The following is a 12,659-nucleotide window of genomic DNA, read 5'->3' on the forward strand; positions in this document are numbered from 1 at the left end:
CCCAGGGGTCCAGGGAGCCGGAAGTTCCGAAGTTCCTCTATTGTTGGCCATTGCCCCCCGGCTCCGATGTGTTGATCACGGAATCTGTTCCGGGAGATCCAGAGACGAAACATCGGGTCAGAGAGACCCGGTGAGAAATTCGGGGCGCCTATGACCGGAGAAAGTGGAGAGGGTAAGGGCATTAGGGCTCTCCGGACCGCCTCCTGGGATCAACAAGATAGCGTAGCACCAATAGTAGGATGGGATTTGAGTTCTGTGCCCACAGGGGGAAGCGCCCAGGGTAGCCCCGCCAATGGTATTTCAGTAAAGCTCTGCTCCACCTGAACCCAAGCTTTGGCCTTAGAATGTCGACACCAATCCACCACCCTGGCCATGTGAGTAGCAATGTAATATGTCTTGAGGTCCGGGAGGCCCAGGCCCCCCGAGCTCTAGGTCTACACAACAACGACCGTGCCAGTCTCGCCGGCTTGTTTGCCCATAGGAACTTCGTTTGTAGAGAGGAAACTTCTCTAAAGAATGACCTGGGGATCCCTATGGGTAGGGTCTGAAGGAGGTACAAGAGTCTCGGAAAAATGATCATCTTAAAAATCGCGGCCCGTCCGAACCACGTGAAAGTGCCTTTTGACCAGGTTGTACAGTCTTCTTTAATTTTTTGGAGAAGAGGGGTGAAGTTCAACTGGAAAAGGGAGCTCACATCGGCCGACAGTTTAAGTCCCAAGTACCGCAAGTACTGAGGAGCCCACTGAATATCAGAGGCTCCCCGCAGCTGCGAAACTACCTCCGCAGGGAGGTTGAGGCCCAGTGCCTCCGATTTAGACAAGTTGACCTTGAAGTTGGAGAGGAGGGAGTAACGATCAAATTCCTGCATTAGCACCGGGAGTGATTCGGCTGGGTCAGCGATAAAAAATAATAGATCATCCGCGAAGGCTGCTATCTTATGAGTCACTCCCCCGATCTCCGAACCCTTAATGCTAGTGTTCATCCGAATGTGTCGCAGTAGGGGCTCTAATGTGAGTATGAATATCATTGGGGAAAGCGGACAACCCTGTCGAGTGCCATTGGTGATCGGAAAACTCTTTGAAAGCACTCCATTAACCCGAACACGAGCAGACGGTGCACTATATAGAGAACCTATCCAACTTAGCATGTTTCCCCCCAGCCCCAGGAAAGCAAGGACACCATCCAGGAACGTCCAGCCAACCCGGTCGAATGCCTTCTCGGCGTCCGTCGACAACAACATGAGAGATCCACCATCAGACCTGGCCCTATGAATCAGGTTAATGGCCCTCGTGGTGTTATCCCTAGCCTCCCTGCCCAGCATGAACCCGGCCTGGTCAGAATGGACTATACCCCCTAGCAGGGGGGACAGTCGCTCGGCCAGAATCTTAGCGAACAACTTTAGGTCCACATTAAGCAGGGAGATCGGGCGATAGTTGGCACAAGTGGAGGGATCCCTCCCCTCTTTAGGAACAACCACTATGGTTGCTGCAAGGGCATCTCTAGGTAAGGGTGGGGATGGACAAGATGGGATGTTGTTGAAGGCTGCTAGAAAGTGGGGGGGTCAATATGTGACCCAGCTTCTTGTAATAGGCCACCGGGAGCCCATTCGGCCCCGGTGCCTTACCCGAAGGGGAGTTCTTTAGGGCTGCAGCTAGTTCCGCCTCGGAAATCGGTGTCTCCAGTGCCTCTATATCTTCCGGCTTAAGCCTCGGGAGTCCTGAGGATCTTAAGTAATCCTGGATTCTTTCCCTGGCTGTCTCCCTCTCGTCCTCTGTCAAGTTGTTGTCAATCGAATACAGGGCAGAGTAAAAGTCTCTAAATGCGGCCGCAATGTCAGCTGGGAGTGAGGTTCTCTCCCCGGATTGTTTCCGTATATGTGGTATAAACCCCTTCATCCTTTGAATCCGCAACGCCCTTGCCAGAGTCCTGCTATTTTTGTTTCCAAATTCGTAAAAATGCCTTCGGCATTTTGCTAATGAGGCTTTAGCTTTGTTGGAAAGTAGCGATTTCAACTTTTCTCTTTTCTGAAAGAGAAGGGTTTTGGTCTCATCATCTAGTCGGTCTTTGTGAATCCTCTCCAACGCATGCATGTCTGCCAATAGCGACTCGACTTCCGCGTTTCTCTCCCGTTTCAACCGAGCTCCATGTTTAATAAACAGACCTCTCACTACACATTCATGTGCTTCCCATGTTACTGCGGGTGTGGTGTCTCCCCGGGCGCAAAGGTTTAAGTACTCCTCCACCGCCTCCTGTATCTCCTGCATGGTCCCCCGGTCCCCCAGCAAAGAAGTATTCAATGTCCATTGGCCTTGTTTAACCAACGGGCGCACCAGGGAGACATCCAGGATTATTAAAGCGTGGTCAGAAAACATTATCTCATCTATTTCAGTACCCACCAGACAGTGGAGATCCCTGTGTTTGATAAAAAAGTGGTCCAGCCTTGAGTACGTGTTATGGACAGCGGAGTAGAAGGAATAGTCTCTATCTGTTGGGTGTTGCACCCTCCACACATCGACTAGGTGGTATTCGTGTAACCCCCGTTTGATCCGACTATGAGCGGCTCTAGACATATTGGTGGCTCCCTTTGAAGTATCTAACTCTGGGTCCATAATAAAATTAAAGTCCCCTCCCATTATCAACGTGCCCTCTGAAAACTCGTCCAGGATGTTCAGGTATTTTAGCAGGGCAGAGCATTGCCCCGTGTTGGGAAGGTAAAGGGCCGCAAAGGTGAAGACCTGGGACTGGACACGACCCTTTATCATGATCAGTCTCCCCTCCCTGTCCGTGTGGGTCCCCATCAACTCCCATGGCAGAGAGCTCGCAACCAGAATGCTTGTCCCCCTGGATCGTGGATCAGGTGATGGCGAGTGGTAGACCGTCTAGTATCTCCGGTCAGACAGCTTATATGGCTTGTCTAGGCTATAGTGGGTTTCTTGTAGAAAGATTACCTGAAGTCGCCTTTTCCAGAGCAGGTTCAGGAGGATTGAGCATTTCTCTGGGCTGTGAAGGCCCTTGACGTTCGGGGACCCCACTCTAAGATCAGGTTTGGACATCTGCTTCGTGGCTTCAACAGGAACCTACGGGGAAACGACAAAGACAAAACGCACAAACACACCACGGGGAAAGGTTTTGAGGGGAAGAGGGAAGAAAAGGGTGAGTTGTAGAAGTAGGGGAGGGAAAAAAGGAGAAAAAGGAAAAGAAAGAAATTAGGCGGAAGAAGGAGAAAAAGAAAGAAAACGGAAACCAAGATAAGATGCTCTCAAAGAGCTTGCAGGCCTATGGGCCCGCCCTAGGCCTACTAGGGCAGTCTCAACGAAGATGGAAATGAACACACGTATGGAGCCTACCCGCCCCCCCCCCCCCACCTTACTATATACTGGCTATCACCCCTGTAAACCCACAGAAGGCAATGCTTATTATGAATTCTAACAGCCTCTCCACCGCCACCACCTTCAGACCTTATGTAAGGCCCACCTCCACCCCTCCCCCCACATTGGAACAGTTACCCCAGAAAATGCAAATGAGCACAATACACCAAATCAGCAATCCAAGAACGGAGCCTTATAAATTTCTCAGCCACTGCCACCGCTTGGCATGGATCCTGGAATCTTTCCCCTCCTCTGCATCTGGGGGCTCATGGACTCCCAGGATAGCCAGTCTGGGATGGAGAGGTCGGCAGATCCAGGAATTTGTATAGGGCCGGCAGGTCAGCATGATGTTTCAATAGGAAGATAGACGACCCCTTCCGGACAATAAGGTGGAACGGATGGCCCCAGCGGTAAGAGGCGTTCACCTCCTTGATTTTAACCAGGAGTGGGTGGTGCTGACGCCTCATGTAAAGTGTGCGGCTGGAGACATCAGAGAAAAGCTTAATAACTGCACCGTCCATCTTTACAGGTCCGAACTCACAGGCCCTCCTCAGGATCTGCTACTTGTCCGTGAAGAAGTGTAAATGGCAAAGAACGTCTCTTGGTGCGGCCACACCGGCTCCCTGGGTGGCCCTAGCAACTCAGTGTACTCTGTCGCATAGAAACGTGGCATCCAGTGGTCTATTAGTGACTGTGTTAAATATTTCTTGCACCTTGGTACAGAGCTACTCAGTGGGCCAGTCCTGTACCTTTTACTCTTATATTGTTGCGACGACCTCTGTTCTCTTGATCGTCCAGCAGCAGTGTCATATACTTAAACCGATTATTGTAGGCCACACATTCTTTCTCCAGCCGTGTGACTCTGCTTTCCAGAGAATCTTGAGCCTGTTCAGTGGCTGTGACCCTGTCGTCCAGGGCCCCTATCTCCTCTCTCACAGCCGTGATGGCCTGTTGATGAGATTGCTCTATTCTGCAGACCAGTGCATCTAGGTCACTTTTACTTGGAAGAGCTAAGATTAACTCCCTCAGTGCCTGTATTTCTGGTGCATTATAAGCAGAGCTCGCATGTGTGGGGGAGAGAGCTGGGCTGCCCAGGGGAGGCCCCCTCACAGGGAGGAAGATAGCTGGAATGTCTCTGCCTGGGGATTCCTCTGGTGAGTGCAGGGGGCAGCTCTCACACACTGGGCCAGGTGCTGTGTGTCTATCAGGGCCCCCATGTTCTGGGCCTCCCCCCCCGCTCCTCCGCTTCTCCTCACCTTCCTCCTCGCGGTGCCCTGTGGATCCCATGGTGTCCCCGCTGTGGAGCTTTTCAGCCGTGTGGTGTCTTCCCATCGGCTGGGACACCCTCTCTGCTGCCGCTCTCGTCCCCGCTCCGTCGCGGGGGCTCGCGCTGGCAACCGCTGGCTTCTGCAGCGTCCCTGCATGTGGGGATTCCCCTCCAGCGGGCCGCAGCGTGGGAGCCGGCGCCATCTTAACGCTGCTCCCCGCACTCTTCATCTCCAGCGGCGGCCCGCTGAGAAAGCGCTCCATTCTTCCTCCTGGACGCACGGCTCCAGCCACGGCGGTGGGTGCTCCCTGGGGCTTCCTTTTAGGCGGCATTAGATTGCGGAGAGGCTGTAGATTAGCTGAATACGGGCGGTGGGTGTAGGAGCTCAGGCAGTTTGCTTCCTCACGCCACCATGTCCAAGCCACGCCCCCATAGAGTGTATTTCTGTTTAATTTAATGTTAGCTCCATTGAAAAAAAGAAAAAAAAAAAAAAAAAAGTGCTTTTCTTTCAAAAATAAGGAAATATCTAAGTGACCCTAAACGTTTGACCTGTAGTGTACATACTTGTTATATTTACATATTTGATAAGTAGTGTAGACATCAAAGCTAATACTTCGCATTATCTGGTTATTGAAAAGTGATGCAAGAGACAAAATGGTTGTACAAAGAGAAATATATTCATACACATAACAAATCCATACATATTCCATATTAATTATGTTTCGATTTGCATAAGTAATATATTCTCATAATTTGGTTGATGGAAATGTAAAAGGCACAGGTAAGAATACTCATTGGTAAATCATACTAGTAGCAAGATACATAATGGGTAATTTTTGATTAATAAAAAAAAGATCATCAGTCATTGGACATCAATAAACAATTTTCAAGAGTGAAGTAGTTGATCTAATCATCAATGGAAAGGTCACTCTAGTTAAAAATAAAAAGTGCATATAATACAAATATTGAGGCACGACGTGTTAGGAGAATGAAGTGGTTTTGAGGCTACGGTGACTGACTAGCTACTTTCTCAGGCTCAATTCACACATGTCTTGTTACATCAAAGTTAACAGTGGGTCAAAAAAAACCCCACAGCAAATACATATTTTACCTTAGTTATGTCTCCACATCTCTGACTGGATCAGAAATCTGGATCAGGACTATATGTAGAAATCTAATCTAAAAGGAATACTAAAGGCAAAACATATCCACCGTGTTATTTCTGGAACCAGGCATGACAAGGTTAATAGAACACCAAGGAAAGAATTGTTGTGTCTTTACAATACACATGATCAGTTTCACCCAAAGTGTTCATCTAAAGGGGATGTCTTGGACTAAATTTTATTGAGTCACATATCTCAGTGACTTATTAAGCATATTCTCACATTACCACCGTGGAAATGAGAGGTGTAGTTCCCTCCTAAGTGATGTGCCAGATCACAAGCTGCACATCATGCGCGTGGTATTCACCTTTTCAGGTCTCCCCTAATCTAGATTGTCATCATAAGTGATGTGCAGCAAACGGGTCGGCTAAAGTGTTAATTTCTCAGGTTGCATGTGCTATTTTTGTATCACGTGTGCACTGCGTTAATCCATTGGGTAAGGATGAAAGCGGGGGAAAATCACGTGCATGATGTACGATTAGGCTAGATGCTGGGATCTGGAATCACAAATAGGTAAAAAGGGTCAGTAAGGACATGATTAATAAGTATACTGCAAAAATACAAAATCTTGATGAAAAAACAATAGTTGCACACAACCCCTATAAACACTGGAGGAAACCATTTCTGTGGGTAACCAAAACCTGCCAATATGTGAATGTGAGTAAGGGGGTCCGTACACCACTATATTTGTGGGTTTATGATCATGCGGTCTGTGCTTTACATACTAAAATAAACGAGATTCCGTAGCAAAAACACAACCACAAATATAGCCATTCAAAGGAGCCCTTAGGAAGTGTTTTGTGCAAAGTTGCCCAAAGTGGTGATGTGCCCTTATCCTGCCACAGAAGACATTTATTTGGTTTCATTATTCCATTATTTGGTCTTTTTCCCTTTACATACTAAAAAACATTATTCTGTATAAAAATAAATACATCTATTAATGCATCTGTAGGCAGCAGCATTTCTGGGATTCTCCGTACAGTCTATATACCATTCTCCCCAGTCTGACTTGCTCTCTATCCTCTGTATACTAGGCTGCTGAATTGAATGTTGGGTTTTCAATATAAAAGTCATTAGGTGACAAATTCAAAATGTCCTCCATTGGTGGCCCTTCATGTTCTGGAGGTATTTCGGCCTCAAACATACGCTGCAGTAAGGCATCCACCGTCCTATAGCCTGAAAGACAAAGGGATAAAATCAAGTTATTTATGAGCTATATGTGAAAAGTTTCCCAATATATATGTATAAATGTCCAGAATATCCATAATCTTACTGCCTGGTTATAATGGACTGTGTAACCAAAATATCAAGAACATCACGTAGGTCCCTATTCTCCAAAAGGTGATGTGCTACGATGCAGGAGATTATCACAGCGTACCCTATCTTAACAAATAACTCAATCTTCTGATGAAACTTCTGACTGAAATCCACTACTCCAGTCCCTCACATCCTAGAAGATACAAAGATGGTGGTAAGAGACTGCAATACAAATATAGTGAAAAGATGGCTACCTTACCCTGAAGATATTGCTATAGAAAAGTTGGATGCTTTAATGTGATATACTAATGTGTTCACATGTTATAATGTATAGAAATGCTGCGTATTGTTTGATACGGTTTATTGCAGATCTGATGTGCGGTAGAATAGACAGCTGGGAGAGAAGGGGTTACAGCCGTCCAACCCAGATGGTGGTAGGAGTTTTGTGGTTAAAGACGTGGTTCACTACTCAGCATTAGTGGCCACATCGCTGTAAAACTCAAAGGGAAGGCTTTTCTCAAATACCTGGTGTAGTACATTTTGCCTCTGAGTGGTACTACTGCGGCCTGCTCATCCCCAGCATCACTACTGCTTGCGGTGTTCTGCAGCGCAGGAGAAAGCTGGACTGTGATGCTGGGCTGTGATGAGCGGTAAAACTCTACCCACAGCCCAATTACTCATTGACACTGGGGCCCGCCTCGGTGATGTTTGGTCAAAGAACTCGTTGGTCACTTAATGGGGATGACCGGACCGCAATAGCACCGCTCAGAGGCACAATGTACTACACAAGGTATTTGAGAAAATCCTTCCCTATGAGTTTTACAGCAATGTGGCCACTAATGCTGAGTAGTGCACTACCCCTTTAAGATGGGAGTGATGTACTTAGAGTAGTAAGCGGTTTGGAATGAACAAAAAAAGAGAGGAAGACAAAAAGTTAGCCACGTACTGGGTGTGCGCGAAAGCAGTGTATACTGACATAACGCTGCGTGCAACACTACTGCTGTCATGTTACACACTTGGGAGGGATGGAGGTGTACAACAATAATGTTGGGAGGAAGGTCTCCCCACAGTAAAGTGTTCCAGCTAAAGGAAGAAAGAACTAAGGAGGCTGGGGCAACTGCTTCTGTGAAATCCCAATCTGTTTCTGGTTTTGCAAAAGGTTTTATTTTTTTTTTTCTTTTAATTTAAAGGATTTTTTTTCTATTTTCTCAAAAAATCCTCCTTTAAAACTTACTAATCATTTAAATAAATTAAAAAGAAAAAAAAAAAAAAAAGAAGGACAAACATACGTTTTGAGGCAATCTGAAACATCAGTCCTTTCTGGTTCTCTTCAAACCCTCCAAGATCATTTTCACAGTTGTCCATGTTGTCGACTAAAGTTCTAGCGGGAATATCGTCCCTGCGTAACATAAATATAACATTTTATGAGATAACAATATTGAATGTCACACAAAAATTAAAAAAATACATAAAACAAAAATAGGGACATACTGTATAATCGACCATGAATGTAAAAATTGCTATAAAGTGTTCGATATGGTGGTAAAATAGCTAAAGTTCATAGGTCATTAAATAAAAAAAACAAAAAACAGGAAAATGCAAAGGGGTCATCAAGTCGATCCTAGAAAGTTATTTGATTATGAGCCCCAATAGGGACAAGAACTGATGGACAATCTCTGTACAGCCGTGAGGACAATCTCTCTACAGAGCTGCACAATATAGCTGGTGCTATAAAAACAACATAAAGAAAGAAATGTTTAATAAATTACAATCTTATCTTTAATAGAAACTGACTATATCCTGAACGTACAGTAACATGGCATGCAAAAGGAACAGAAGACATATCACTCACTCCTGTACGGCCATTCCTAGCTCCTGAATCTTCTTTTCAATGGCGGTTTCAATTTCACTTTTCTCCAAGGAGTATTCCACAAAAAATGCTTCCAAAATAAATGCTACAAATATGCTGAAAACCAAAGCACAGTGGATTTCTTGTTGTTAAAGAGGTTTCCAGTTCTTAAATATTGATGACCCATCTTTAGGACAGGTCATCAACGTTCGATAGGCCAAGGTCCAGCATCCTGCATTCACGCCGATCAGTTGTTCTCAGTGCTGGCGGCAGCAGGTAGCCAGAAATGCTCAGATCCGGAGCAGGTCAGTCTTCTGATAGTGGCCTCGGCCAGTTACTGCACATCCACCTCCTATTGATTTGGTATATCAGAAAATGGAGCAGCTCCAGAACGGAGCATTTCAGGCCACAGACAGCGGCCGCCGGTACCAAGAACAACTGATTCGGCGGGGGTGCAGAGTGTCAGTCTCTGGCTGATCAGATACGGATGACCTAACCTAAGGATGGGTTATCATTGTTTAAATAGTGGACAATCTCTTTAATTAAAGTAAGCAATAACCTAGTACACACTTATTTACCAGAATAGTTAGTTTAAAGGGAACCTGTCAGCAGAAATTTCGCCCAAAACCTAAAAGATTCCCCCTCTGCAGCTCCTGTGCTGCATTCTAGCAAGGTTCCTGTTATTATTGTACCCCCTGTGAGACCAAAATAAAGACTTTATAAAGTCTTACCTTTTCGTATGGCAATCTTTTTTTATAGTCACGGGGGCGGGCTTTCTGGCTTCCATTATTCTCTCTCCTGGTCCTTATTGCCGTCCCCCATCACTCCTTTGCATAGCTGATGACGCCGCCCACTGCTCCAGCGGTCCCCGCGCATGCCCAGTGCCAGTCTCACGGGACTGAGCACAGTGTGACCGCTGGTGACGTGTGCGCGGGCATGACATTATGGGCGGCGCTGTGATTGTCATCAGCAAGTACCCGCCCATAATGTCGTGCCTGCGCTTTCCCCTCTACCTCCACCGTTCTGCGCAAGCGCTGGCCATATGACCCCACGTCACCTCTTACCCATCTTTCCCTGGAGCAGGAAATAGATGAGAGGTGACGTGGGGCCATATGGCCAGTGCTTGCGCAGAACGGTGGAGGCAGAGGGGAAAGCGCAGGCACGACATTATGGGCGGGCACTTGCTGATGACAATCACAGCGCCACCCATAATGTCGTGCCCGTGCACACGTCACCAGCGGTCACACTGTGCTCAGTCCCATGAGACTGGCACTGGGCATGCGCGGGGACCGCTGGAGCAGTGGGCGGCGTCATCAGCTATGCAAAGGAGCGATGGGGGACGGCAATAAGGACCAGGAGGGAGAATAGCGGATGCCAGAAAATATGTGTAGGTTAATAGTGTTTTTTGTTTTTTTTTCATGTGTCAGGTTCCCTTTAAACAAAAATACCTGTTAATGGAAAAAAAAGAAACCAGCAAAAAAATAGTGCGTATATTGTGTTTTGGTCCAATCTTCTTTAACTGTAAATCTTACAAAATGCAATTCTCTACAGTGTGCATCAGGCTGGAGATTGAGATTGTAATAATCAGGCAGTCATGCCCACAAATTGTACGTGTCTGGATCTGTGTGCAACTCGTATTTTTGTCTGCATTGCAGAAGGGTGCAGAACAATTGCAGTCCCAGAGGGTGTGACCATTACACACCCTGTGCGAGTGTGGGGTTCGCAGATGCCAGTGCCTATTTAAGCTGGATGTACGTGCAAGGATGCAAATCTAGCTAAAATGTTTTGTGATGTAGAGACCCACCGGCTCCCTGCACCGTAAAATACTCCGCCAGCCAATCAGAGGCCGGCAGCTGACGTCATGGGCGGCGCATAGCAGTGACATCATGCGCCTCCTGTGACAGACATGCCAGAAACAGCTGCTGGCCTCTGAGCTGGCTATGGAAGAGGATATTGCACATCATGGGAGCATGGGAAGGTGAGAAGAATTTGTTTTTGTTTCTTTTTTAAATGTATTAAAGAAGAGCGACAGAACGGGGAACTATTACAGACTAGGCCCAGGAGGGGTACATTATACCAGGAAGGAGACCACAATGAAGAACGTTATATCAGTAAGGGACATTATTACTGCTATGGGCCCAGGACGGGGAACATTCTTACTAGAAAGGACACAGGATGTTGAACATTATTACTGCAACAGGCTCAAAATGGGGGACATTATTACTGGAAGGGGCCCAGCATAGGGAACACTCATACTAGAAGGGGTACAGGATGTTGGACATTATTACTCAAAGAGATTCAAGATGCAGGACATTATTACTGGAAGAGTGACTCCAAAAGACATACTGATAGGGAATTTAGATTTGAGAGCCACAATAATGCTCATGTACCCTAGTAGACAGGCTACAATTAGTCTGTGTGATGTATGTTTCACATATTGACAGTAAATTAACCGAAGAAAAAAAGGTCATCTGAACAAACCCTCATTCTTTTCGCTTACAATCCCCAAATTGGCTCCATACCATTACAATTACTCATGAACCTGAGCAAGAGATCAGTCCTGTAAAAAAATGGTGCACAATGAACTGCATTTTCTAAATACTTACTTGATAATCATGATGACAACCACCACATGAAAAGCAATGAAATACAATTTTGCCGTTGGATGGGTCACAAGAGCAAACCCAGTAGCAAGAAGTAGGATGTTAAGAAAAGTAAAGCCAAGACTTCTGGTATTCGCCGTAAAATCTTTTGCTTGTAGTCTTCATTGGGGGACACAGTAACCATGGGATAAACTACTGGCTATTATTACATCCTAAATGAAATTGTCTCCTGCCCTGCAGACTTAAGGGGTCTTTACACGCTACGATATCATTAATGTTTTATCGTCGGGGTCACGTTGTTAGTGACGCACATCCGGCGTCATTAATGATATCGCAGCGTGTGATACTTACCAGCAACCTTAAGCAACCTCAAAAATGGTGAAAATCGTTCACCATGGAGAGGTCATCCCAAACTCAAAAATCGGTAAGGGTTGTTTATCCATGTTGCTCATCGCTCATGCGGCAGCACACATCGCTATGTGTGACACTGTAGGAGCGAGGAATGTCTCCTTACCTGCCGCCGGCCCCAATGCGTAAGGAAGGAGGTGGGTGGGATGTTACGTCCTGCTCATCTCCGCCCCTCCGCTTTGATTGGCCGGCCGCTTAGTGACGTTGCGGTGACGTCGCTGTGATACCAAACGTCCCTCCCCCTTGAAGGAGGGATTGTTCGGCAGTCACAGCGACGACGACGACCAGGTAAGTACGTGTGACGCTGCCGTAGCGATAATGTTCGCGATGGCAGCGATCACAATCGCATGCGTGACGGGGGCGGGTACTTACACGCTCGATATCGCTAGAAATTGCTAGCGATATCGCTACCGTGTAAAGCCCCCTTAAATCTCAACCGCGAGCATCAGGCCTAATCAGTTTAGTGAGAAAGCATAAGAGAAGCCAAAAGCATTAAAAGAAAATAATCCAAGCGAGAAACCAAAAGTGCACTGGCACCAAAAACTATAAGCCTTGCTAATGGCTGATCTAATCCAGGGAGCAATGGTCACCCTAAAAGCAGTCGAACCTCTGCCAGAGAATACTGGGATGATCCACAAGACATCCAAAAGGAGCTGTGTGAGACAGGTAGAGGTACATTGCTCTGACTATGTCCGACTATGTAAGAACCTCTCAGGTTGATGAAAGGCGAACTACCTAGGAAGC

The 12,659-nt window shown here is 46.6% G+C and overlaps 1 protein-coding gene across 3 annotated transcripts in view; it reads right to left on the reverse strand.

Annotated features, from left to right (window-relative positions):
• Positions 1–5,300: 5,300 nt before the first annotated feature.
• LOC142295052 (two pore channel protein 2-like) overlaps positions 5,301–12,659 on the reverse strand; it is a 75,512-nt gene continuing 68,153 nt past the window's right edge. For 2 of the 3 annotated variants that reach the window (XM_075338123.1, XM_075338122.1), the window contains exons 16-19: positions 11,511–11,601; positions 8,908–9,021; positions 8,345–8,454; positions 5,301–6,974 (exon numbers count right to left, since the gene is read on the reverse strand). In XM_075338123.1, coding sequence (XP_075194238.1) covers positions 6,829–6,974; positions 8,345–8,454; positions 8,908–9,021; positions 11,511–11,601 — 461 coding nt within the window. In that variant the 3' untranslated portion in view covers positions 5,301–6,828. Of the gene's footprint in view, positions 6,975–7,176; positions 7,249–8,344; positions 8,455–8,907; positions 9,022–11,510; positions 11,602–12,659 lie in introns of all 3 variants that reach the window. The other variant, XR_012751349.1, reaches the window with a different exon arrangement.

Source organism: Anomaloglossus baeobatrachus, chromosome 3, assembly GCF_048569485.1.
Source record: "Anomaloglossus baeobatrachus isolate aAnoBae1 chromosome 3, aAnoBae1.hap1, whole genome shotgun sequence".
NCBI classification, from domain to species: Eukaryota; Metazoa; Chordata; class Amphibia; order Anura; family Aromobatidae; genus Anomaloglossus; species Anomaloglossus baeobatrachus.